The 27,977-nt window shown below is 46.1% G+C and overlaps 1 protein-coding gene across 1 annotated transcript in view; it reads left to right on the forward strand.

Annotated features, from left to right (window-relative positions):
- TNRC6C (trinucleotide repeat containing adaptor 6C) overlaps positions 1 to 27,977 on the forward strand; it is a 103,877-nt gene that overhangs the window by 72,317 nt on the left and 3,583 nt on the right. Inside the window, exons 9-21 of the mRNA XM_041726439.1 lie at positions 1,549 to 1,691; positions 3,251 to 3,400; positions 4,831 to 4,977; positions 6,754 to 6,873; positions 10,797 to 10,880; positions 11,133 to 11,364; positions 14,501 to 14,668; positions 15,981 to 16,172; positions 16,650 to 16,793; positions 21,358 to 21,474; positions 23,213 to 23,407; positions 24,237 to 24,307; positions 24,891 to 25,030. Of these exons, the coding sequence (XP_041582373.1) occupies positions 1,549 to 1,691; positions 3,251 to 3,400; positions 4,831 to 4,977; positions 6,754 to 6,873; positions 10,797 to 10,880; positions 11,133 to 11,364; positions 14,501 to 14,668; positions 15,981 to 16,172; positions 16,650 to 16,793; positions 21,358 to 21,474; positions 23,213 to 23,407; positions 24,237 to 24,307; positions 24,891 to 25,030 (1,903 nt within the window). The remainder of the gene's footprint in view (positions 1 to 1,548; positions 1,692 to 3,250; positions 3,401 to 4,830; positions 4,978 to 6,753; positions 6,874 to 10,796; positions 10,881 to 11,132; positions 11,365 to 14,500; positions 14,669 to 15,980; positions 16,173 to 16,649; positions 16,794 to 21,357; positions 21,475 to 23,212; positions 23,408 to 24,236; positions 24,308 to 24,890; positions 25,031 to 27,977) is intronic.

Below are 27,977 nucleotides of genomic sequence, written 5' to 3' on the forward strand. Positions count from 1 at the left end.
CAGCATTTTTGTTAACCAGTCAGTATATAACCTTGCTTTGTGTGTGTTTCTATCTAAAGACACCTTACTTAATACATATTTCTCACAAATAGCTATATGCCATATTTCTTTCTTTATAGGAAAACATTAGCTAGGAAAGATGTAGCATTTTCCTGACCCTGGGTCATTTGACCATAAATCTCTTTGGCCATCTATACTGTAGTGCTCTCTGCTACACCTTTCTTAAAATCAGTCACCATCTTGGGGTGCCTGGGTGGCTCAGTCCATTAAGCATCGGACTCTTGGTCTCAGCTCAGGTCTTGATCTCAGGGTTGTGAATTCAAGCCCTGTGTTGGGCTTCATGCTGCACATGCAGCCTACTTAAACAAACAAACAAAAAAATCAGTCATCACCTTGTCATCCAAAAAGCCACTTTTCCATCCTTTCCGTAGCTTCATCACACACTGTAGGTATATATGTAAGAGTGTTCAGAAAGAGCTAACAGTGTGGTCTCTTGGGTTCCTGAGTTACAATGCTGCTCTTCCTTTGCTGGACAAACCAGATCGCTGATTCACTCACGTTGAACTTGAACAGCAGCGTTGTAACTCGTGCCTCAACAGCGCTCACCTAACACGTTTTCTCCATCAGGCACAAGACTTCCTTCTCGCACACAGGAACCCAAAAGACCATATTAGCACTCACTTAGGGTCCATTTTAAACACCGCAGTCACCAACAAAAAGCACAAAACTGTGGAAAACATGGCACTAAATAGACCACAAAGGGATATTTGTTACTGTAGAAGAGCTGAGTATGAAGCAGAGAGCATCTTGTTTGGCCTGAGTTAGGAAAGTGTGTTCAGGCAACCAAGATTTTTCACTACCCTCCACATGTCCACAGATGACCACAAAAGTGCCAGTTATTGATTTAGGGCTACAGATAAATTTAGCCAGCCAGTAAATTCACAAGCACAGAATCCATGTATGATGAGGATCAGCTTTATAATTAATGTGCAGGCACCAGAATGTGTGATATAAGCCACCAGGACAGATGTGACAATCCGTGAGAACTGGAAGAAGTTCATTGTAGCTTGTTAGAATTGTAAAATAGCACAAAGGCAAAGGTGGCCACACAAAACCAATCACTAGCCCAAGAGCCCATAAGGACTAAAACTGTGTCTGTTCTATATGATATTGTGTCTACAGTATGTGGAAGAGCCCTTGCAGCTCACAGGGATGCAGGAAATGGAAACCAATGGCTGTGAGGGTTCAGCAGTGCCATTTTAAACAAGATCAGGGAAGGTCTGTGTGAAGAAGGGGGTGCCTCCCAGTGGGGAGGAAGGGCAGGCCCTGAGGAGCAGAGTGGCAGGTGTGATTGGAGTGGAAGGAGCCAGAGCAGGGCTAAGAGCAGGGCCTGTTTACAAACTGACAGAGGCTTGCAAGAGCGACACCACAGCCTCTCCATTTTTCATGGGGTTAAAGGCTCCAACTGGCGCCCATCTTGTGCTTGGCATCCCTGACTGACATTCCTTGGGCGTTTGGGTGTAAGCATTGCTTCTGTTTGTTGTACAGGCGCCCTGCTGGAAAAGAAGGTGGACGTGGACAAGCGTGGACTGGGAGTGACCGACTACAATGGAGTGGTCACCAAAGCCCTTGGCTGCCGCCCACCAGTCTCCAAAGACTCTTCCGGGGACCGCCCCACCTTTCTCGACAAGGTGTGAACTCGGGTGGTTTGTTGGTTGGTTGGTTTTTAATAACAGGTATTTTTCATTTTTACTGTGTCCTTAACGCAAGCTGGGTTAAATACTTGCCAGATTGCAATATTTAAGTGACTTTTATCCAGTTTAAAAAATATATATATATGAATGTTTAACTCAGAAGAGAAAGTATTGTATTTCATACGATGTGACTAGGGGTAAAAAATACTGAAAAAATACTGAAAAAATACTGAAAAACTGCTTTTTCATTTTAGTGGGTGAACTTGGCTGGGTTATCTGCTTCAATTTGTCTAATAACCAGGGTTATCAAATTTCTGTTTTACGGTCTTATTTTATATGCACTGTTCTTCCGACTGAAATGATGTGTTACACATTTAATCTCAGAAAAAGAGACTAGAAGTGGTTGGGCGCAGGCACCCGTATCTAGCCGGCCCCGCTTGGCCATTTCAGAGAGCATGTTGGAAGCCCCCAGGGTGGTTCACATGTCCACACACCGGTTCAGTCCCTTCAGGATTGTCATGTAGTGATGCGCCCTCTCCAAATTGGTGTGACTTCAAAAGGGGGAGACCAGCATCCCATGAAATTCAATCAAAATGTTAATCTTGAAAATAAAATTGAAGCAAGAAAGGACAGGTTTAAAAAAAAAATCAGAACAGAAAGGTTTACTGGAGAGAGAGATAAACTTCATCTCTGCTCACAAATAAACATTGTCCTCTGCCACACACTCCTCTGCAGAAAGCTGTGGTGGGGGAGGGCCTTGAATCAAGCCCTGCCCTCCCCCACCCTGCTGTGGTGTGGTTCATATCCAGGATGCTTAGTGAAATTGCTATTTAATTTGATATCTTATATTTTTACTTGCTAAGTGTGAGACCCTGACTCATTTCCTTAACTTTGAAATGTAGAATAATACCCCCCAAAAAAGAAAAAAAAAACGTAGAATAATACTACACACTTATTGTGAAGTTAGAGGAGATAAATTTGCAAAGGGCCTGACCTGTAATGTGACCTTAATAATATAAAAGAGAGTAAGGTTCTCTCTGCTTTATTTTTTTTTCTCTTTTTTTTTTTTCTCTTTTTTTTTCTTTTTCTTTTTTCTCTCTGCTTTATAACTCACCTTATTATTGGATTAAACCATGTGAAATTGCTGTTGGTAGGTCAAAAACAGCTGAATGTTACCCAGAGCCTTAGTAATGAAGAAAGGAGCCTATTTATTTGAAAGCAGTTATAAAGTGTTTTCCAAATAAGATTTCAGCTACTATTTCCATCCTTCTCCTGAGCCCTGCCCCTGAGCGGGGTGGGCAGGGTCTGAGCGCATTATAAACTAATGATTGTGTTTGTAAATTAATTGTTAAAACGGGAGCAGCATCTTAATCCTGTTTCTCTTTTTCTTTTCCCCTCTTCCTTTGGCCCATTTCTCCATTCTCTTGTTATCCACACTTTTTTGATCTTTTAATTCTTTATTCATCCACATCCCCTTATATGTCCTTGGGAAACTGCTTTGTGCTTTGTCTGCGGACGAATACTGCACACAGCTCACCCTTTCTTTCTCCAATCAGGACGGCGGCCTAGTGGAAGAGCCCACGACTTCACCGTTTTTGCCTTCACCAAGCCTGAAGCTCCCCCTTTCAAACAGTGCACTCCCTAATCAGGCCCTGGGTGGGATTGCCTCAGGGCTGGGCATGCAAAACTTGAATTCTTCTAGACAGGTAAGGCTGTGGGGAGAGATGGAAGTGTAGTCTCGGTTTCACCTGTCTCTAAAAAATGTGTTTGGGACCTATACTCTCTGATTTTTAACTAATACCTTTATAAAGGTAGCTGAAATCTAGAAGGATTTCCCTTCAAGTGATGTACAAGTATTGAAAGTTGAATCCAGTTCTTGAAATTGAACCATATTCTAGGAAATAGAATTTTATTTATTTTTACACCTAACAAACTCATGCCTGAGTTCAGTGCTCTCATTGCTAATGTATTGCTGCTTTAAATGGTGCATCCTGCAGAGTGGTCTTCAGTTGCCAAATCCCTTCATGGATCCAGGTGATGCCATCCTTCCTCCTGGCAATCCAGACCTTACATACCCTGGTCTGTGAGAAAACACCACTCACTCCCCTTGCTCCCTGAAATAGAGGTAATGTCTTGGGGTTTCCAGAGAGCCACATTGAGGCATTTTCCCTGTCTTTGACATGCAGGGAAAGTGAGTCCCTGACAGGTGTCACAGAAGGGAGGACTGAGAGTTTGTATTGACTGCTGCTTCATGCCATTTGTCTCTCCCCATCTCCCTAGAAGACGTGACATACAAGCCACTCATGCTTTTCCCATCTATAGGACGTCCTTTTTATGGATTTCCTCCCACACGAGGCTGACATGCACCCACCTTTGAAACTTCTTTTTAAGCAGTGCCCTGGGTGTGCCTCTTCTCCCAGGGTAGCAGTCAGTGGTACCTCTTCCCAGTGCCATCCCCATCTGCACAAGCCTCGCCGTCTTAGGTTGCTAACCCTAGTGGTAACTCAGCGTACCACCTGCTTTTCGGGGCTTTTGCCATGTGATGGTTCACCAGCTGGCAGGCAGGAGCTGGGAATTAGCCCACCTGGCGGGTCTGCTGCTCAGTGTCCATCAGGTAACTTCCTCTAGGAGAGCAGAAGGTACCCTGAAAAATGTGTTGATTATATTTAGCACAAAGGTAACTACCTAGACTTGTCTCGTTATTCAGCTTCAGCTTTGGCTGAGATTATTCTTCTGTTTCCTCACTGAAAATGTTGGTGTCTTCGAGTTTGTAATCTCTACCCCTTACCACTCCTTAACTCACTGCACATACCCTTTGAGGAAAGTTGAGCAGCCCAGTAGCTATGCGTTGCTTCTATTCGTCGTGCTATGTGGTGGTCATGTCTTCGGATGTGATAGCCTGGTTCGAGGACATGTTCTGACTGGCCCTACTCTGTGGCCTCTGTGATTTAAAAACATAGGCCAGCTTCGCGGGCTGACTGTCGTCAGGGACCAGTCTGAATGGCACCATTTACTATGAATTCACTTTGGTAGAAGTCGGTACGCTTTTGCTGTCACATTTAGGAGAGCACAGCCTCCTCCAGGGCCCTTCCATCGCCCAGCTCCCTAACCACTTGGCCCTTCTGTCTCCCCGCAGATACCGAGTGGCAATCTGGGTATGTTCGGCAGTAGCGGAGCAGCACAAGCCAGGACCATGCAACAGCCGCCGCAGCCCCCCGTGCAGCCTCTGAGCTCCTCCCAGCCCAGCCTCCGTGCTCAAGTGCCTCCGTTTCTATCCCCTCAGGTCCGACCCTTGACCATGCGCTCTGAGTCAGGGGACCCAGTGGCCATCCTGTGGTGTCTGTGCCTCAGCAATGGCACTGCTTTAAAGTGAGAGCGAATTTACCCACACCCAAGAGGAGCCTTCCGGTGTTACTTAGACAGTCCTTTCAGCCTGTCCGTTTGTCCTCCCGCTGCAGGAGGCACTTTCAGAACTGCTCTTCAGCCAGCGATCTGTCCTCCTGTCAGGAGCGGTGTTGCCGGGTGAAAAGATGTGCCTCACATGCCACCATGATGGGATTTTTGTCCTGGCCTTGACAAATATATTCAGCTGAGCCTGATGAATTGTCCTGGCTAGGAGGGGAGATAACTGGCTGAAACATGGCTTAGCCCTCCCTATGTGAGGGAGCACCCAGGAGCAATCAGGGCCCTAAGGATGCCTTAGTGGCCAACTGCATGGGATCATAGGTCATAGAATGTGTATTAATATGTTACAGACTCCTTAGTTAAGTTCATTACTTTGTGTTAGACCACTTTTGCCTACAGAAATTCTTTTTTAAAAAGTGTCAAACAAAAGGAAGGAAAAGGATATCTTATTTTGCATAGCTCTAAAGCATATGGAATTTTTTCATGTTAATATCATTTACTTATGGAACATTCCTTAATTCTATACTTCAGACTGAGTTTTTCCTTACAGTGTTTCAGTCCTCATCCCTTCTAAAAATACTGAATAATACTAATGATAAGTTATAGAATTAGCTGGAAGGAGTTATCCCTCCACAATTGGTTGATCCCAGGTTTGTGAGTTGAGATGGCTGAAATGTAGGTAAAATAATAGTTAAATTTGTTCATCATGATACAAGGTGAACTGCTATACCAGAGACCCCCGAGTACAGAAGCTTAGACAGGACAGGTGTTTGCTTCTCTTGTGTGGCCCTGCAGGACGCTCTGCCACAGCCCTTCCCAATCACACAACACATCTACTCATGTCCCACTATCCAAGCCTGGGGACAGAGCTGGGCCTGGTGACAGCAGGTTTCCCACACCCAGCAAAGCATGTGTCACCCTCGTGCCCCCACATGACCTGTACTATTACATAGCATGTTTTCTTCAAATGACTTGCCTGCTGAAATTAATTTATTCTAATAGAAAACTTTACATATCTACCATAAATAGAAAAGTCAGTTTTCTGATACACAGTAAATAATTATTAAAGTAAAAGATGCCCTTCCACATGCTACCTAAAAAATCATCTTGCATAAATATTGTGATAAGGACACATAGTACATAGTGGAAAACATCAAAATCTCTGATAGCAGGCCCTGGATGGTTTCAGAGCAGTAAATTCCACTTGAAGCCCCCCCCACCCCCAAATGGGAGAGCAGCCTGATATCCAGGTCGGGGCTGGCAGAGCAGGTGTAGACTACTTCCCGAGCCCATCCTGGGTGGAGACCCCACAATCACTGTTTCAAGTCCTTGAGCCATGCCTGTTTATTTTCACATAACAGAATGTGATATCAGTTTTCAACAGGAGTCACCCAGAGCCCTAGCATCTTAATTCATGATAAAATATTCTGAGGCAGAAGGCTCTTTCTCTTCCTTCCTTCCTTATTTTCCACAGAAGCATGTGAACTACTAATGGCAAAATGCTCATGAGTTTTTTTAATGGCTTTTGAAGTTAATTCTTAAGACCAGTATAACTGTCACTGATTAATCAGCTCTGCATCTTCAAAGACTGCCTAGACTGGTGGCCATTTCAATAGGGACACGGGTGCCTGATACTCTGTCTTCTGTTCAACAGGTTCAAGCACAGCTTTTGCAGTTTGCAGCAAAAAACATTGGTCTCAACCCTGCACTATTGACCTCGCCAATCAATCCTCAGCATATGACGATGTTGAACCAGCTCTATCAGCTGCAGCTGGTAAGTGGGCAGATCCTTTCAGCTTCGAGAACTCAGGAAAAGTACCCACTGACATTCCCGTAGCTATGCCAGTGACATAGCCACTGACCAATAAAAGTCATTGATGCCATGCTTTCTTAATGTCAGGGAATGTCATTGAGACATTCATAAATTTTTTTAGACTATTAAAAATTAGGAAGTTTTGCGCTTACGGGTGTTTTTCCCCAGCTTTGTGAATTCTCTGGCCCCTTCAGAGAGCATCCCAGACCCTAACAGCAGGCATGTCCTTCAGCCCGGGCTCTCAGCTAGCCTTTTTCTTTTTTTTTTTTTAATTAATTTTTATTGGTGTCCAATTTACCAACATACAGAAAAACACCCAGTGCTCATCCCGTCAAGTGTCCGCCTCAGTGCCCGTCACCCATTCCCCTCCAACACCCGCCCTCCTCCCCTTCCACCACCCCTAGTTCGTTTCCCAGAGTTAGGAGACTTTATGTTCTGTCTCCCTTCCTGATATTTCCCAACATTTCTTTTCCCTTCCTTTATATTCCCTTTCACTATTATTTATATTCCCCAAATGAATGAGAACATACACTGTTTGTCCTTCTCCAATTGACTTATTTCACTCAGCATAATAGCCTCCAGTCAGCTAACCTTTTTCATCCAGAGTTTCCTATCAGAACCAGAAGAGAGAACACAGAAATTCATTCAAGTGACAACTATCTAAATTCTTCAAAGGTGGTTCACATAAAGACTGTTCTGGAAGCTTGAAAGAGAAGTTACTTCATTACATATGGTAGATGCCTTTGAGATTAGGGTTTAATTCTCTCTCACAACCCCTGTTAAGAAAGGCTGATGTAGCCTAATCTTGAAAGTTTTACAATTTAACATACCTTAAATTTTAAGTTTTCAACATCTTACTGTTTTTACCATAAAATGCCATACCACCATATCTCTATGCATACAGATTTATATACACTAAAGACCTTTCTGTAAAATATTGACACCTGCTTTATTTCGAAGTCTTGTCGAGCAACCTGCTTTATTTCGAAGTCTTGTCGAGCAACTTCATCTCCTAGAAAATGACCAGGAATCCTGGTCAAGGAAGGGAAAAAAGGTCTCTGATAGACAAAAGCATTGATGCCAAGGCTTTCCTTACAGGAGAGCCCCAGGCCATGTTGGTCCTAACCCTTTACTGGCTGTTAAGACTCACGTCTAACCAGCCTGAGGGTCCAGTTTTCCAGTAAGTAGCAGCATGGGATGGGAGGGGAAAAGTGCTCTGAGACGAATTGTGGTGTCAGGGAGAACACAGAGCTCAGAAAGTGGGGCCATGATCATGTTGGCTCTCAGACGCTGTTTCTTGGTCCATAAAATGGGAGATAGGGTGGGGGGCACACCTTGCAGCATGGTGGTAAGATTTCCCAGGACCTGAAAGTGCCATGAATAGGTGGTTCAAGCCCACAGGATTATTGCTTTTACTACCAACAGTAACAGAGACCCCTAACCTCAGAGATGGAGAAAGAAACAACCGTAAAATTCAGGTACATATTTAGAAAGCATATTATTTAGATGTGTTGTTTGTTATAGAGGAAAATAGCTTTCTGCTCCTTGATAACACTGAAGACATGGCTATATTCTGACCTGAGACATAGTTAGTTATCATACTGATCTTCTAGAATCTCTTACTTATATGGTAAATTTTATTGACCCCTATAGTGTGAAAGGCATCAAGAAAATCTTTTTTTCCATTGAGGCATTTTATTTGCATGTATATATTATATCTCCAGAAAAAGAATCACAGGATTTTCTTTCCCTCCTGTGCATTTTCATCTTGCTACTTCATGTCCATGATGCCAGCTGAGCTTGTCAGCACAGTGAAACCAAACTGGCAGAACAGGAGATTATTCCACCATTTTTCTAGATCTTTGAGTTGTACATCCAATCTTGGGCTGATCACTCCGCTCATGTTTAACCTGTGCCTATGAGGTTCACAACAATTTTCCCAGCTGATAGACAAAAGCATTGATGCCAAAGCTCTCCTTACAGGGGAGCCCTGGGCCCTGTTGGCGCTAACCCATTACTGGCTGTTAGACTCACAAGTTTGAGGGTCCAGTTTTCCAGTTAGTGAAGCCCCAGGCCCTGGAAACAAATGCTCTTAAAAATCATCAGTGATCTCAGATTTGCCAATATAACCGTGCTTCATGGTTGCAATTAGAAACTGAACTGTGACATTGGAGTATGGCCCTAGTAAGAGCCTGGCCTTCGCCTCTCTTTTCAGCACTGTTAATGCTCTTCAGAGCATCTGCCAGGACATTCGCATGCACCATTGTGGCGGCACAGAAAGATGGCAGAAAAAGCAAGAAAATATATATATTTTTTAAAATATTTTATTTATTTATTCATGAGAGACACAGAGAGAGAGGCAGAGGGAGAAGCAGGCTCCATGCAGGAAGCTCGATGTGGAACTCGATCCCAGGACTCCAGGATCATGCCCTGGGCTGAAGGCAGCGCTAAACCGCCGAGCCACCTGGGCTGCCCACGTTTTACATTTCCACTGGCCGTGCATGAGGGTTTCAATTCCACCACAGCCCACCACTCGCAGTGTCCTTTAAAAAAAAAATGAAAGCTGCAGCCATCTCAAGAAAATCTTGAATTATGTTTAATATATTGTTTTACAAACTGTGCATATTGTTTTTAATTTTTTTTTTCAAAATAATTGGTAAAATAAGGTTTTGGTGTATCCTGAAGTTAAGTTTTAGGGCCTTTAAAGATTCACTTAAGTGGAATATTTTATTCCTCTATAATTTAGAGATTAATGAGGCATTTCTAATTTGGATCCTGTTTTAATAAATCCTCTTGCTAAACACATGCTCAAAATTCCATGTTATAAGAAAATAATATATAAGAGGCAACCAGTATTTCGAAGTGACCAAATGATGAAACTTGCATGGGTGTGCAGAGGTGCTCATAGCCACTTAAGCTAGCTGGGCAGGCGGGGCCTGTGACAGTAGTGCCACAGGCCGGGATTTAGGCCGCTGTCAAAGGACATCATCATGGGTCCCTGGCACTCACAAGCCTTGAGTACATACTGCTTTGTGATTGTCTGGAGTGGCCAGTCACTGCCGTTCTGCCACAATCTGAGCCATTCTGGACAACTTTCATCTATATTACTTAAGAATTAAGAGTGTTTCATTTTCCCATCATTTCTTTTTCCTTTTAGTTTGTATGACTCAAGCAGAAGAATTATCTCTTCATTAACTGAGAAGTATTTGCTGACAAACCTCATTACCTACACTAAGCAGGGGTACTGACTGAATTACTTTATAAAAATCTATACGCTAGAAGGGTTTGGGAAAGACATTTCTCTTTCTAAGATTTTATTTATTTATTCATGAGAATACAGAGAGAGAAAGAGAGAGACAGAGACACAGGCAGAGGGAGAAGCAGGCTCCATGCAGGGAACCTGATGTGGGACTCAATCCCAGGTCTCCAGGATCACACCCTGGGCTGAAGGCAGTGCTAAACCGCTGAGCCACCCAGGCTGCCCAACATTTCTCTTTCTAAAAAATGCTTCCACCTCACAGTCTGCTTAAACCACAGTATGGTAAGGGGGACCAAGAATCTTGGCTCTTCTCTCTCTTTCTCTCTCTCTTCTTTTTTTATTTTTTATTTTTTTAAAGATTTGTTTATTTATTTGTTTGTTTGTTTATTTATTTATTTATTCAGAGAGAGTGAGAGAGAGGCAGAGACACAGGCAGAGGGAGAAGCAGACTCCATGCAGGAAGCCCGACGTAGGACTCGATCCCGGGTGTCCAGGATCACACCCTGGGCTGCAGGCGGCACTAAACCGCTGCGCCACCAGGGCTGCCCTCTCTTCTTTTTTTAAATAGAAAAGTTGAATCATGTATTGATGGCCTTCTTACAATATTTTAACTCTGTGTCAACAGGCATACCAACGTTTACAAATCCAGCAGCAGATGCTACAGGCTCAGCGTAATGTTTCCGGACCTATGAGACAACAGGAGCAGCAAGTAGGTATCACTTGGGGGGTATAGCTGGACCCCTAGCTCTCGTCTTCCCTGATCTGAAGATGCTAAATGGCAAACTATTACGTTGTCATTGACTTTTCTCTTGCTAAGCCTCCCCTTTTAGCAGTCTCGGGGTCACCTTGGCTTGGGAGCAGGTTGGCCCAGCCAGCAGAGAGTGAATGTCCTGTCCTGGGTCTGCAGACAAGTAACAGGCGCCACTTTGGAACCTTTTCCAACTCACATCTCTGCCATCAGGTTGCGCGCACAATCACTAACCTGCAGCAGCAGATCCAGCAGCACCAGCGCCAGCTGGCCCAGGCCCTGCTCGTGAAGCCGCCGCCGCCCCCGCCGCACCTGTCTCTGCACCCCTCTGCAGGCAAATCGGCCATGGACAGCTTCCCCCCCCACCCCCAGGCCCCCGGCCTGCCTGACCTGCAGACCAAAGAGCCGCAGTCTTCACCCAGCACCTTTGCTCCTTACCCTCTCGGTGAGTCCCGGCGGTGGGACCCACCGCTACCCACAACAGGCTGGCGCTCTGCTGGGGCTTCCTGGTAAGGGGGCAGCATCGGCCGTTCTTCCGCAGAGCAAAATTCTGCTATGGCCATAAATACTTTCCAGTATAAAATCTTTTAAAGTAGCACCAGTGAAAGCCCCAGAATTCCCTCATTTCTATTGTTGACTCAGTCTGTTCTATTCCTGGTTTATGCTTTTTTAGCAGCCACCATCCTCCAACCTAACTTCAGGGATGAGTTTATAATGGTTTTACTAATAAAGGTATTTAGATTTTTACAAATCAGAGACTTCTTGGAAAGCAGAGGAGTTGTCCATACACATCCTGTAGTGTAGAAGATGGTTTGTATAGCCTGCCAAATCCATATGACTGTGTTGACCTGTAGGAAGCGTGCTCAACACATGAAACCCTCAGGTCAACAAAAGAAACGATGCTGCCTTTCAGGTCAGACAAGCCAGCCAGGAGGGGTTTGTTACAGGTTATGTAACTGCATTTAGTAATGAGGAAATGTCATGGAGAGGTATATGTCAGTAAATCAATTATACGTGTGAAACAATTTGACGTAAGAATCCAGAAACTGGTAGAAGTTCTCAGGTTTGTCTGTCAGTTGGCTGTTAGTGTGAAGCTACAGGACAAAAGGAACCAGAAACCCAGGAAATAAATATCCAAAGGAGCAAAAGCCAGTTGCATAATGTTGAGTGTGCTACTGGCTGATGGTCCTCTTTCCATGATACTGCCCTGAAAAGAGCCATAAATCGTACAACCACATTCTCTTGACATGCAGTTGATGTGATATGTCCATAATATGAACCTGATGAATGTGATCATCCTGTCCCTCTCTCACTGCCCCATGCTCACAGCCCTTTATATGCACAGAGGAGGACAGTCTGGTGACTAAGGCCTGGCTGGGGAGATGCCCACCATACCAGGTCCCAGCTCCACCAGGACTGGCTCAGCACTTCCTTGGGTGACTTGCCTGACTGGCTCTGCCTCAATTGTCCATCTAAAGTGGAGATACTTACCTCATGGGGTCCTTTAAAGATTGAATTAATACATGAAGTTCTCAGGATAGTGCCCTTTGTGAGACATGTTTAGGAGTCCTTTCAGAAACAGTTTCTGTTGTCTGTTACTCTAAAACACTTCTGCTTCAGCTTTCTAGTGTCCATCTGGCCTCTCAACCTATTTTTGGAGAATAAAGTACACTAATCTCTCCTTTTAAGGATTTTTCCTTAGCACACATGAAAGCATTAGTAGAGTGGCTCTTCAAAATTGGATGAAAAATATTTTGATAATATTTTATAATATTCACATTAGACTTATAAATGTATTAAAAATAAGTAGCAAGACACCTGGCTGTCTCAGTCAGTAGAGCATGTGACTCTTGCTCTCGGGGTTGTGAGCTCAAGCCCCACATTGAGTGTAGAGGTTACACAGAGTCTCCTTGCTCTGCTGTCTCTTGACTGCTGGGATTTGTCATCCACACGGGAAGATCAGGCATAGAATAATGAAAACCTTCATAGGCAGTGCTGCAGAGAAGGGAAAGCTCGTGTTCACCTTAAGTGGTGAAGGAAGAACCCAGTGCAGGAGCTAAGCGTGGATCCCAGATGAGCTGGACTTCAGTGACAAGAGCCTGGAACAGAGGAAAGGGAGTGTCCAGGGTGGTCGTGCTAAGTTGTGGGTGGGGGTCCAAATATGAGCATGCAAGTTGGGGAGATAGGTTCAGGCCAAGCTTTGTAAAGGCCAGGCCAGAGCCCAGCCTTGTTGTCCACTCACCTGACTGGATCTGTACAAATGGAAGTGAAGATTGCCATCCGTGTGAACCCCACACAGGCAGCTCCAGGCAGCATCTAACATGCACAGACATTTTGTTTCATCTGCAGAGTTGTGTGTGTATTTGCCACTATCCCCACCAGGCCCACTTCACAGCCACTGGGCCCCTGTAGGCATTTGACTTGGCCGTCATGGATTTAAAGCCAAGAACAAACCTGATTGATACTTTGCTTAGGAGTAGAGATTAACTTTGACTCATGTACCAAGATGTACAGTCTGTGGATCCCAGGGTGCGCACCTGCCGAGTATTCTCCACCAGCTGAGCATTCAGTCCAGCTCATAACTGGTGGCCCCATCAGGGACTCTTTATCATCCTCCTCCCTCTCCTTAGTAACCTGGCACGGTGTTGCCAGATACAGCAGCAGGTTCTTTAGCTGTGAGAAATAAAACCCAGGTTTGGCATGCACTCCAGCTGGGGGCAGGCAGCAGCCCCCGACGCTCTCCAGTAGGTCAAGTCCTTAAAATGAGTTTGATATTTAAAGTCCTGAAGAGCAGACTTTTAGTAAAAAGTAAGTTCAGTCAAAGTGGAATTGCATTATTGCTACTAGATTGTTCTGGAGGTGCTACTTTAGAACACTGTCAGAACTCTGAAAGAGTTATATTGATCTGGTGAGTTTCCCTAAGATATCCTAAGATCAAAAAAGATTTTCCAGATTGTCTGGACTTGCACTGTCTTTCTGTGGGTACTGAGGAGCACTGGGACCATGTTTAACTCTGAAACATGTGAAATGAAGAGAGTTGTTGGTCTTACTTAATCAGAGAATGTTCATTTCCATTTCACCTTAATTCAGGAATAATGTTCCTGGAAACTTAACATGTTGTTTAAAGGACAAAAGTTTGCTTCTCCCTCTGCCTGTGTCTCTGCCTCTCTCTCTATCTCTCTGTGACTATCATAAATAAATAAAAATTTAAAAAAAAATTAAAAAAAAAAAAGGGGATCCCTGGGTGGCGCAGCGGTTTGGCGCCTGCCTTTGGCGCAGGGCGCGATCCTGGAAACCCGGGATCAAATCCCACGTCGGGCTCCCGGTGCATGGAGCCTGCTTCTCCCTCTGCCTGTGTCTCTGCCTCTCTCTCTATCTCTCTGTGACTATCATAAATAAATAAAAATTTTAAAAAAATTAAAAAAAAAAATAAAGGACAAAAGTTTTTCTATCAGCATTAAAAATTAGAGTGAAGTATGTGGCCATGAGTTAAGACTTGGATTGATTCTCCAGGAGAGCTTTAGAATGCAATAAAATCTAGAGGAAGAGTAGGCATATGCTAACAGCATTTCTGTTTTTAGCTGGACTGAACCCAAACATGAATGTCAACAGCATGGACATGACTGGTGGTTTGTCGGTGAAGGACCCGTCCCAGTCCCAGTCACGTCTCCCCCAGTGGACACACCCCAACCCGATGGACAACTTACCCGGTGCTGCTTCTCCCCTCGATCAGAACCCCAGCAAGCATGGTATGTCTATGCTGGGGTGCCTGTGGCCCAGCCATGCCTGTTCCAACTGCTGACTCTCCAGGTGTAGAGCATACTCATTCTATCACTCCCACTGAGTCTCTTGTCTAAGAATTCGATCACAGAGTGTGTAAGCTGGGCTGTGGTCAAACTTTCTGAAACCTCAATCTTCAGGTCTTTGCTATAAACCCAGCAGGAGTTGAAAATACCCCGGAGCAACAAAGAACATTGGTCATACTCTGCATATTTGTTATTGATACCTGTGTTCTTCAATAAAAAATTTGTATACTGAGAAAAAAATTTTTCAGTAAAATGATGAAACAGAATAGAAAATCAAATGCTTAAAAAAAAGAAGCAAAAGTGCTGATAACTAGAGGAGGTGACCTCACTATTAAGCGTTAACTTTAGCTCCCAGTTTCCTGATAGCATAAATAGGAAAAATGTAATAGACATATGATTCTTTCTTGATATAAATATTCTAAAAGGAAAAACAAAAATTAATAACCGTTAATTCTACAAGAAAATCCTCACACTCTACCGGGGCACTTTCCTTGGCTTGGCAGGAGAGCATAATCGCCTCTGGCAAGGCAGTCCAGTCCAGAAGATAAGGGCTCTGTGTTCATACACCCAGTGTCCTTACAGAAGGAGGGCAGGACACACACAACCGCAAAGTCCATCTCTAACCACAGAGACTCATAAGCTGGCCCAGAATGGCACAGGCCTGCTTTCAATGGTATGGGTTTGTGTTTTATCAAGGTTTCCAACTTGAGAAACTAAAATGGTTCTTAAGGAATTTTGTTTGGTCTTGGAGTGCCTGGATGGCTCAGTGGGTGGAGCATGCGACTCTTGGTCTCAGTTTGTGAGTTTGAGGCCCATGTTGGGGTTGAGATCACTTAAAAATAAAATCTTAAAATAAGAAGAGGGGTGCCTCAGTGGCTCGGTTAGGTGTCTGCCTTTGGCTCAGGTCAAGATCCCTGGGTCCTGAGATGGAGCCCTACATCAGGCTCCCTGCTCACCCGGGAGTCTGCTTCTCCCTCTCCCTCTGCCCCTCCCCACTACTCTTGCACTCTCTCGCTCGCTCTCTCTCTCTCTCTCTCAAATAAATAAAATATTTTTAAAAAATAAGTAAAACAATTTCAGTCTTTCACAGATGAAGTTTGGGCTAACCAAAATGGTTACTCTTCCTCTAGAGAGTGCTGGACAAACCAAGTCTGATGGTTCATGTACCTCTGAAAGGGGCGGGGCCCGGTGCCTAGTAGTGAGGGTCAGGAGCTCCCGTGTTCACTCAGCTCTTTGTTTCCCACTGTCCCCACAGGTGCTATCCCTGGAGGTCTAAGCATTGGGCCTCCAGCTAAGTCCTCCATCGACGACTCCTATGGCCGGTACGATTTAATCCAGAACAGTGAGTCACCAGCCAGTCCTCCTGTAGCTGTTCCCCATAGCTGGTCACGTGCCAAATCTGACAGTGATAAAATCTCCAATGGCTCCAGCATCAACTGGCCCCCAGGTAAGAGTGTGCAACGCTTCTGTGCAGCAGCAGATCAGAGCTGCCCCAAGCCTGAGGAGAGCAACTCTGCTCCAGAGAAGCCAGGATCTGAACTAAGAATCCTAGAAACATGAACCCCATAGCTTTGGCTTTTCCCCTAGAAATCTGTTTGTCGCACAGATTTGGGAAGTGGTTAGCACCCAGCGTTTTTCTGTAGTCCCTCAGTTCAGTGAGGGGAGTGGAAGGAGAATGGATGCTGTATCTCATCTGGCCAGACTGTTTCTAGACTCCACACCATCTGAACACTCTCTTAATGTGGCCGCTATAGTCCCTACTTCTAGCTTGTTCCAAAGGATGGGTGATTTACTGAAAGAAAGTGAAGGATGTGTCTTCTATTCTTACTAGCAGATTATAAGAATTTCCATGAATTATCATGAAAGAGTGTGAAGATATTGTAGTACTCGTGTTTTGATTTCCATTTTGTTTGGAATTTTCCAGAATTCCATCCTGGAGTTCCATGGAAAGGACTTCAGAATATTGATCCCGAGAACGACCCCGACGTCACTCCTGGAAGCGTCCCCACTGGGCCCACCATTAATACCACCATACAGGACGTCAACCGCTACCTCCTCAAGAGTGGAGGTGAGGATAGCGGGACTCGACCTGCTTGGCACAGAAGGCCTCCTACGTGCGTTCAGAGGCGCCAGGGTGGCGTGTGGGCTGTGGGGCAGGGATGCTGTGAGACACATCTGTGAGCACTTCTCACCATTTGGAGATAGTGCTAATGGTGAAAATGGAGATTGATTTGCTGGGTTTATGAACACATCCTTTCTGAGCCCTGTGCTAGTAGATCCCGATATTAACCATTAAGCTTCTCAGTGAACAGGTTCCCACTTAAAATTTATTGAAACTGCAGGCAGATTGACCCCTTACTTACTTCTCCACCCCAATCTGCTTCCTTCCACAACGTCTGGTAAAAAGTCTGAAATCCGTCCCCAGCACTGTGTTCCTGGCACAATCGTGGTGCTAGATCTGGGCTCACCCTGTGTCAGCCTTGGACCCAGCAGGAGGAAGTGAGGAGCTAGCTGTGATGATGGAGGCGTACATGCCGCTGTCAGGCATGATGCTGAGAAGGGTAGATGGAGCAGCTCTGGAAGTGCCCACCCTGCGCCGACATCCAAATAGTGGGAGGGAATAGGTAGGCCCACCCAGCGCCGACATCCAAATAGTGGGAGGGAATAGGTAGGCTGCCACAGACGCTCATCCCCAGTAAGACCACTCGGTCCCAGAATGTTAATTCGGGTTTCCCACTTAAAGTGAGACTGGGAGAGAAAGGTATGGTTCTTTAAAGTGACAGGCTTCTAGGTGTTGCTGTGGTTTGGGTAGAAAGCCAGCAGAAGTACAGATCATCCTGTTCAATGTTGTGCATGCCTCGCTTCCTAGAGCAGCCCTGCTGTTGGGGACGAAGGAGTGGTACAGGGGACAGGAAGTGGAGCCTGTGTGAGATGCCAGGGGGCAGGGTGAGTCACAAGCCAGCAGTCAGACTCAGCCCCCAGTGCTTGTCCCTGTGAGTGTGGCAGCAGGGTCATGTCACAGCAGGAGTGTCCGTTGGGGTATTTTGAGGATCGTGGGCAGGTGTGAACAGACTGCGCTGACCCAGGTATTGAAAGACCCCAGAAAGAGTTGAGGTTACTCAGTGTAGCACAGAGCTTCCTGCTAGTGCCCTGTGGGTCCTCCAGTGGTCCCCTGGAGCATTGCAGGTGACCTCCACATTTGCACAAGCATGCCATGATGTGACAAAGGCGGCCTGGAGAAGTAGGTGAATTCTAAGGGCAGGGCCAAGCAGCTGACCTCCAGTACAGCGTGGCTGAGACAGAGATAGGCAGACAGAGGCACTGGTGTCAGGATAAGATGAGAAAGCACAGTCTCCAGCTCCAAGGTAAAGAGTTAGGCAGTGGTCCAGCCTGGGCACCTCGAAGCTCACGTGATGTCATGTGACTTCTGGGGGCTGTCAGTGGCCAGTCTTAGGCAGCTCCCACCAGGCTCCTCCTGCATGCCCTGGAGAACTGTTGGTCCTCTGCTCCTGTGCCCCTCATGGTTCATTATTTGGAGAAGAGGAACATACAGAACTTCTCTGTACATAGATTTGGTATGTAATAATGCCACTGCCACAGTCCAGTAGGATGGCAAAGGCCAGACCTTGCTGACCGCCTCTCTCCAGAGTGTGATGTGCTGCTCTCCACACGCAAGGAACTTCCAGGCAGCCCCTTTAGCTGACCTTCCTCGGAGACTGAGCCACAAAAGCCATCTTTATATATATATATATATACACACACATATATATATATACACACACATATATATATATATACACACACACATATATACATACATATATATATATATATATACTTTTTAAATCTTTTTTATTTTTTAAATTTTTTAAAAAATTTCTTTATTCATGAGAGACACAGAGAGAGGCAAGGACACAGGCAGGCAGAGGGAGAAGCAGGCTCCATGCAGGGACCCCAACGTGGGACTTGATCCTGGGACTCCAGGACCACACCCTGGGCCGAAGGTGGTGCCAAACCTCTGAGCCACCCAGACGTTCCTTAATTTTTACACTTTTTAAAAAAATTTTTTTTGAAGTAGGCCCCACACCCAGCGTGGGGCTTGAACTCATGACCCTGAGATTGAGAGTCACACGCTCCCCCAAGCGAGCCAGCCATATGCTCCAGTTTTGCTTTTTTTTTTTTTTTTTTTTTTAATTTTTAAGTAATCTCTACACCAGACATGGGACTCAGACCCACAACCCCAAGATCAAGAGTTGCATGCTTCACCAACTGAGTTGACTGCTTTCCCCACCCACCCCCAGCTATCGTACTTTTAACTAAACAGCTTGACCTAAAAAACAGAAAGCCCCCGACACCATTATATAAAACAAAAGGTCAGAATGTTGGGGCCAGGCGGGAAGGGAAACTCCTCAAGATGGTGGATACCCCAAAATGGCTGAGGTTCCTGTCACCACCTCCAGTTGGGACGCCAATGGACCAATGGCCTACTGACAGCTTGACACAGACCCTTACACCTCCCCTTTGGACTTCCCCAACCGAACCCAATGCCCTTCAAACCCCAGAGGAGGAAGTCACCTTTGACTGGTCGAATTGCAATCCTTCCTTTGCATAGTGAGGGTCACTCTGACTGGTTGGATTGCAATCCTTCCATTGCATGGTGAAAGTCGCTCTGACTGGTCAGCTTGCAATCCTCCCTTTGCAGATGAACCGACCAATAGGAAACCATTCTGCCTTACAACGTTATGTAAACCCCCTGCCACCTTGTCTTGACGCGACTTCCCGGACTCACTCTCTTTCCCCCCCTCCCCGTGAGTCGTGGAACCTCGCCCGAGGGTGCCTGCAATGAAATCTGTTCTTGGAAAAAATAAAATTAAAAAAAAAAAAAGAAGAAGAACAGAGACAAAAAAAATCAAACTGTGCCCTAGGAGGAAAACAAGGAGAATAGCCATTAACCTCTTGATACTGGCTTATTTATTTTATATATTTTTTAATGCAGCTTTCTGTTTTTTTCTGTCAAGAATCAATTATAGTAGGTGTCGCCTTAATTTGCATTTTTGTTTTTCATTTATTGCCATTAAGTTCTGATTTGATACTAAAATTCACATGTTTACAGTATTTGTTTGGATGGTGGGTACAGCTGTAATCTGTATGAAGTGAACATTAACCAGGATGGTGAAGTACAGTCATGCCATTTCATAGCATTGAGTAGAGCACTGTTGAAATCTAAGCACTCCATTGTTAAATTTAAAAAAAATAACACAGGAGCACCTTGGTGGTTCAGTGGTTGACCATCTGCCTTTGGCTCAGGGCAAAATCCCAGGGTCCTGAGATCGAGTCCTGCATTGGGTTCCCCTCAGGGAACCTGCTTCTCTCTCTGTGTGTCTCTCATAAATAAATACAATCTAAAAATAAATAAATAAATACCACAGAAGGCTAAATAAATAATCTTTAATCTTGGGATCTTGGGGTGATTATATTTTGTTGGTAAATGAAAGAGGGGAGTTTAAGATGTAAGCTTAAGATACTAGTAGGACTGTTTTGTTTTGTTTTCTTTTCTTTTTAATTGCAGACCTATAGATTACAAATCAGTTTTAATGTTCATGAGTTCTAGTGCCCTCATTCTAAGGAGATCCATCACTGTAGGGCACCTGTAGACAGCTGTGCAGGTTACACACTGCGCGAGTCTGAGAGGTCCCCCATGCCTGGTAGTCTCTGTGAAGGGTATTCCTGAGGTTGTTTGGTGCACCTCCGTGGGTGGGGGGGCCCTTCCATGTCTTGTGAGATTCTGTTTGTGGAACTAAATATGACAAGCAGACTGTCATATGCTCATGTCCCACACATCAGTGGAGTCACTTTCCTAATCACAAGAGCTCTGATTCTGTCCTGCTCTAACCCTGTCAGAACTGCTTGACCCTCCTTATTCCCCAGCTTTCTACTCTCCCCAGAGAAACCTGGGAGGTGGGGGGGGGGGGTTGACCTGGAGACTCCGGACAGCAGGGAGCCAAGCAGGGGCAGCCACACCCGCCAGCCTCCCTCCCAGGCACATGAGCAGGTGTTTGCACAGGAGGGGTCTGCGGCTGGGGATACAGTCCTCTAGCCCCTGCATGGGGCTCTGCCTCATGCCCATGTCAGAAGGGAGAGCCTGGACCGGAGCTGGTGGATACCTGAGACTTTTGGATCAGAATGAAGTGCTGGTCTTCCTACAGCAAAATGTGTAACAAAAAGCTTGGAGTTTCTTGGTTTTTAGCTTTGTGAATATTGTTTGAGGCGTGAAAAAAATAGGGAGCACCGTGTACTATGAGTTTCATTCTCCTTGGGAGGGAGTTCGTGAGATCGGTTCACACTCCAGATGGTTCTCTGCATTCTGCTGCACATCCTTGTCTCTCCCGCCTGGAGCCCTGCTTCTGAGAGGCTGCTTCTACCACCTGGCCTCCCTGCCTGCTGGGCCCCGGGACCTGCCTGCCCCAGCCGTGCCCCCATCTGTGTCACGCCCGTATTGTCAGCCCCCGACAAAAACTGGCCCCTTCGGAGGAGACCCCCTCTTGGCAGGTGGCACTTTCACACCTCCAGGCACAGGGGCTGCCCCAGTGCGCCCACCGCCGCCTCTCTCAGTGCCATGTCTGCTTCTGCAGGGTCCTCCCCACCGTCATCTCAGAGTGCCGCGCTGCCTTCCTCGAGTGCCTGGCCGCTCAGTGCCTCCGGCTACGGTCGCTCTTTCAGCAGCATCGCGCCCGCGCCCAGCATTGCAGGTACGCACTGGCCTCCCCTGACGTCTGCCCACTTAGCCCGGAGCCAGGGGGTCATGTGGTGTGACGGAGAGGGGGCCTGGGCACCTCTGCCCACACAGACCCGCACCCCTCCCCTGCCCTTCCCATGGTTTAAAGGGGGACATGAGGGCTCAGAATGTGCAGACAACATCTGCATGGAATTCGATGGAGGAGACAAGAGTAGGTCCCAGGAAGTATGGCCACATCCCATCACTCGGATCAGTGCTGTGTCTGGATTATTTCTTTGTTACCCTAGACTTTTAGAAGTCCTTGAAGTAAGAAATATATTTTAGACTCAGTACATTTCTGCATTCCTTCAAACCTTGTCATGCAGACTTTTTTAAACCAATGTAAGGATGCTATTGGAATTCCTATAATATTAGTACCTAGGGAAGAAAGTCGTTTTGATATAGTTTAGCATCCTTTTTCTCCCCCACACTCCAGTCAATTTAATATTTTAATTTTAATCCCAGCATGGTTAACACACAGTTTCAGGTGTAAATACAGTGATTCAACATATAGTTTAGTTAGAATCTTACTGAAAAAAAGAGAACCTCTGGGGGACAGCCCCTGTGGCGCAGCGGTTTGGCGCTGCCTACAGCCTGGGGTGTGATCCAGGAGACCCGGGATCGAGTCCCACATCGGCTCCCTGCATGGAGCCTGCTTCTCCCTCTGCCTGTGTCTCTGCCTCTCTCTCTCGGTGTCTATGAATAAATAAATAAACTCTTTAAAAAAAGAGAGAGAGAACTTCTGGACTATTTCATTCCTTCTAATGTTTATTAGTTCTGACATTTACAGAGGAGATGTATGTAGACCTCTAATACTTCCATGATCATTTAAGCTAAAGAGAAGGGCTACTTTCCCTGAATCTCCAGCAGTTTTTCTGGCATTTTTGTTTTTCTCATCAGTGACAACTTGGCTAAGATTAGCATTTGTTTGTTTGAAGTCACAGTGGCTAGGGGTGGAGGGGAACTTCATGCAGTTTGTGTTGGGCTGGTCGCTGCGGTGCTATCCAGAGACCACAGCAACAGCCACCTCTCTGCCACCAGCACTTCCTGTCCTGGTCACGTGGGGCGGGTGAGGCAGGCCTGGCACATGTCCAGGTGTGTGCACATCCCAACCAAGTCCTGGGTTCCAGAAACACCAGAGCTCAGAGTCATTACCAGTTTGTTTTTTCCTCCCAGTGAGCCTTCTTCCCCCACCAGTGGAGGTACTAATATGTCAAACGCTCAGCCCCTGGCAGCTGGGCCACATGCGTCCATTTCTACCGTGTGGCCCAGCAGGCTCATCTCAAAGTTGTGGGTTGTCAGGAGGTGTTGCCTTGAAAAGGGTCTGTGATACCTAAAGAAATAGCTTAAAAGATCTACATGTTAGGCTTTGATCTTGATTAATTTGTTCCATTATAAACTGCTTGTCCCAGTAGAATATGTCAATAAGTTAACTTTAACCTCAAACTACAAAAATGCTGTTTTCCGTGGCAGACTTGAATTCTGGCACACTTAGCAAATTCGTATCAGAAGTCCTGGCGAGGCTTCCCCTGGGCACAGGGCACAGGCACACAGTCTCTGGGCCAGGATTCAAGAGGACACATACCCCATGGTTCTCATGCCGGCACGCATTACTTGGTATTGTCCGCTGGTGCCAGAGAGCACTTTGTACATTTCCCAGAGTCTGAGGGGACTTTTCTTCTCTGTCTTCTTCTGCATCTCTGCCTTTCTAGGTAAACTGTCAGACATGAAATCGACGTGGTCCTCTGGCCCTGCCTCCCACACGCAAGCCTCTCTATCTCATGAACTGTGGAAGGTGCCCAGAAACACTACTGCACCCACAAGGCCGCCTCCAGGGCTAAGCAATCCCAAGCCTTCCTCCACCTGGGGAGCCAGCCCCCTCGGCTGGACCAGCTCCTACTCCTCGGGTATGCAAATGGGGCAGGTTGGAGGGGCGCGGGGGGCTCGGGGCCTGCTCGGCTTGCCCTTTAGGGAATGAGTATGCCTGTTATCTTGTCCTCTTGCTGCTCTGTAAGGACGCTGTCCCCGCCCCTAGAACCCAGGAGGGCCTAGGACAGGCCAAGGCACCCTGCACTGTCAGGGCAGCCATCTGCCCAGCGCTCCAGCTGCCATGGTTTTCACCTCCATCCTGGGCTCCAGTGTGTCCTGAGGCAGGCAGTCCTGGCAGTCACAGCACCCCTCCAGGGGCTACACTGGGCCCTTGGAGGAGGTACATTCAGCCAGCACAAAGGGCTCAATTGCCACTTTGGTATTTACTTCTCCACAACATTTCACTGGAGCAAGGGGCTTTCCAGGCCAGGAACAAAACCAGGCCTCCAGTGTGAACTGGCTACTGCATCCCAGGGCTGCCCTTCTGCTGGCCTCCATCAGCACCCTCCCCCAAGCTGCAGGCATGGAAGACATGTGCTGGGAACTTAAGCTGAGTTTGAAACCAGTTGCAAATAATTTGAAAATTGCCGTCGCCTGTAATAGTTCTGTGGGTCTGCTGTATTAGCACCCAGCATTCAGAGCATTGATTCTAAGGGGCGTGGGGGCAGAGGAGGAGACGGGACCCCCAGGGGGTCACCTCAGCAGGAATTGTGGTTTTGGGTTCACCAAACCAAAAAGATAACATGGGTTTTCAAAGGTTGAGAAAGACTTAGAGCTAACAGTGGCAGTCTGGGTCTGTGCTACCGTACGTGTTAGCAAGAAGCCTCTGGTGGCCGTGCTGACCGGGCTCTCCCTTGGCTCGTGTAGGTTCCGCATGGAGCACCGACACCTCAGGACGGACAAGCAGCTGGCTCGTTCTCCGCAACCTCACGCCCCAGGTACAGGCACCCACCGTGGGGGTCACCGAGCAGGCAGGTTCCCACTGTCCCCCATGCATGCTGGCCTCCGTGCAGGGGGCCCTCACGGGGACCCAAAGGTGGTGCGGGCAGCCACAGGCAGACAGGCCCGTGTTCCTGGCAGATTGTTTACGTTTTACTCTTTTGAGGCTTAAAGAGTCTACCTTTTAGACAGAGTCACTTGCCTTTAATTATACCCACTGAAGACTCATTTGTCCTGCACTCCCCTTTCCCGGGGTCTGGGGCTGTGGGGCTGCCAGGAACCAGGGGCTCTGTGTGATGTATCCCAGCTGGGTGGGTGGGGAGGCCACAACCAAAATGGGGTCTTTACTTTCTCCTCATTTTTGGAATTCACGAAATATAACTGAAACATCCAGTATTAAAAAGTACATGGTAAATGACAAGGCATAAATGGTTAAAATCGTAAAGTCCTCCACACTAAGCCCTTTGAAAAACGGACATTTTCCCAGTGTTTAGTACACCAGGGTCATATACGTTTTCTTTAAGAATGTCGTGGAAGAAGTCCCAGGAAGCTCGTTACCGCCCCCTTTGCTTCCTCAATCAGATCGATGGCTCTACCCTGCGGACACTGTGTTTGCAGCACGGGCCTCTCGTCACATTCCACCTGAACTTGACTCAAGGCAACGCCGTGGTCCGCTACAGCTCCAAGGAGGAGGCCGCCAAGGCCCAGAAGTCCCTGCACATGTACGTCTCTTGGCCGCTACTCGGCTGCCCCATGGCCTAACATGTCCTGGCATCACTAAGTTCTGGTGTCATGTGTGCCCCAGGGGCTGCTGTGAGAAAGCACCACAGGCAACAGACATTGATTGCCTCTCAGTTCTGGAGGGTGTCAGCAGGGGCAGTTCCTTCTAGGGCTCCTCTTCCTGTGTCCTCACATGGTTGCCTCTTTGATGTGTGTGTGTGTCGTAACTCCCCCTTCTTAGAAAGACACACATCATAGTGGGTCAGGGTCCACCCTGATGAGCATCTTTTCTTTCCATTACCTGTGTAAAGACCTACCTCCAGATATAGGCACAGCTGAAGTGCTGGGGGCTAGAGCGCCCATGTGGGGACTCGGGGGGCATGATCCATGCCGCAGCAGGTATCTCATGACGCATCTCTCTTCTGCTGTGGAGGTGTCGCGGCCACGCCCACCACTAGGGAGAGGTCCTCAAAAGCATGCACATTGAGTGCAGTGACAGAAGGAAGATGCTCTCTCCACCAGGTAGCACCAGGCATGTGACCCATCTTCCAGCCACCTCCCCCCGCTGATTACAGGATGCCCTTGGTAAGATGTGTGAGTGGATGTACTCAGCGACAGCACTGGAGCAGTGGGATTGCTGAATCACACGGTGGTTCCATTTTTAATTCTCTGAAGAACCTCAGGAGTAGCTGAACTGATTCCTTATTCCCACCACCAGTGCACAAGGGTCCTCTTTTCTCCACATCCTCACCAACACTTGTTATATTTGTCTGAGTCTAGCCATTCTAACAAGTGTGAAGTGATTATCTCGTTGGGTTTTGATTTGTATTTCCCTGATGATCAGCGATGTTGAGTATCTTTTCATATACCTGTTGGCTGTTTGTATGTCTTCTTTGGAAAAATGTCCAGTTCCTCTACTCATCTTTTAATCAAGTTGTTTGGGCTTTTTTCGTTGTTATTGAGTTACGTGATTCTCTATATATTTTAGATATTAACCGCACCAAATAAATGGTTTGTGAATATTTTTTCATTCCGTAGGTTGTCTTTTCATTATATTGACAGTTTCCTTTGCTGTGTAGAAGAGCTTTAGTTTGATGTAGTCCTACTTGTTGATTTTTCTTCTTTTGTTACTTGTGCTTTTATTTATTTATTTATTTTTATTTATTCAAGTAATCTCTATGTACAGCATGGGACTCCACTCACAACTGCAAGATCAAGAGTCACACACTAGCGGCATCTGGGTGGCTCAGTCAGCTAAGCATCTGCCCTCAGATCATGATCCCGGGGTCCTGGGATGGAGCCACACATCAGGCTCCCTGCTCAGCGGGGAGTCTGCTTCTCCTGCTCCCTCTGCCCTTCTTCTCCCTGCTGCTAATGCTCCCTCTCTCTGTCTCTCTCAAATAAATAAATAAAATCTTTAAAAAAAAAAAAAAAAAGTCCCATGCTCTTCCAGCTGAGCCAGACAGGCAGCTCATATGCTTTTAGTGTCTTATCAAAAAAGCATTGCCAAGACCAATGTCAAGGAGCTTTTTCCCTATTTTCTTCCAGGAGTTTTATGGTTCCAGATCTAACATTTAGGTCTTTAACCCATGTCGAGGTAACTTTTCTGAGTGGTGTGAGACAGGCATCCACTTGTCATTAGTCTGCACACGTTTCTCCAGGTTTTCTGGCAGATTTGTTAAAGGAACTATCCTCCACTGAGTGCTCTTGCTTCCTTTGTCAAATATAAATCAGTGTCTACATGGGGATCTATTTCTGGGCTCTATTCTGCTCCACTGGTCTATGTGTCTGGGGTTCTTTTGCCAGTACCATACTGTTTTAAATACTATAGCTTTGTATTACAGTTTGAAATCAGCAAGTTTGATGCCTCCTGCTTTGTTCTTTCTCAGAATTGCCAGGGCTATTTGGAGTCTTTTATGGTTCCCTACCCATTTCTGTAAAGAACCCATTAGAATTTTTATAAAGATTGCATGGAACCTACAAATGGCTTTGAGTTGTCTGGATAGCCTTCCATTTGTATCTTCTTCAATTTTTTTATAAAGATTTTATTTATTTATTCATGAGAGACACAGAGAGAGACATGGGCAAGGGAGAAGCAGGCTCCATGCAGGGAGCCCATGGGCACTCAATCCAGGGACCCTGGGATCACGACCTGAGCCAAAGGCAGTTGCTCAACTGCTAAGCCACCCAGGTACCCCTTCTTCAATTTTTCATTAAAGTCTTTCGGGTTTCATTGTTTGGTCAAATTTATCCCTAAGTATTTTTTTTAAAATATCCCTAAGTATTTTTTTGTTTTTTGATGCTGTCATGAATGAGATTTTTTTTTCTTTATTTTTCAGTTATTTCATTGTTAGTACATAGAAACGTAGCTGTTGTACGTATGTCCGTTTTATATGCTGCAACTTTACTGAATTCATTGCTTACCTCTAACAGTGTTTTTGGTTGAGTCTTTTGGATTTTCTCTATATAAGATCATGTCTTCTGCAGATAGTGACAATTTTACTTCTTCCTTTCTGATTTGGATGCCTTTCATTTATTTGTCATGCCTGATCCCTCTGGCTCAGACTTCCAGGACTGTGTGGAATGGAGGTGACAAGAGCAGGCATCCTTGTCTTGTTCCTGACCTTAGAGAAAATGCCTTTAGCCTCTCACCAATTGAGTATGATGTTAGCTTGTGTGTGTCATATACGGATGGCCTTTGTGGCACAGAGGCCTATTTCTTCTGTCCCCCATTTGTGGAGGGTCTTTATCATGAAAGGTCATTGTGTTTTGTCAAATGCTATTTCTACATCTAATGAGACAACAGGACTTGAGTCTTTCACCCCATTGGTGTGTTGTGTCACACTTAGTGATTTGCATATGTTGAACCATCCTGTATCTCAGGAATAGTTAGATCCCACATCATCATGAATGTGTAGCCCTTTATATGTGCTGTTAAATTCACTTTGC

This window comes from Vulpes lagopus, chromosome 12, assembly GCF_018345385.1.
Source record: "Vulpes lagopus strain Blue_001 chromosome 12, ASM1834538v1, whole genome shotgun sequence".
NCBI classification, from domain to species: domain Eukaryota; kingdom Metazoa; phylum Chordata; class Mammalia; order Carnivora; family Canidae; genus Vulpes; species Vulpes lagopus.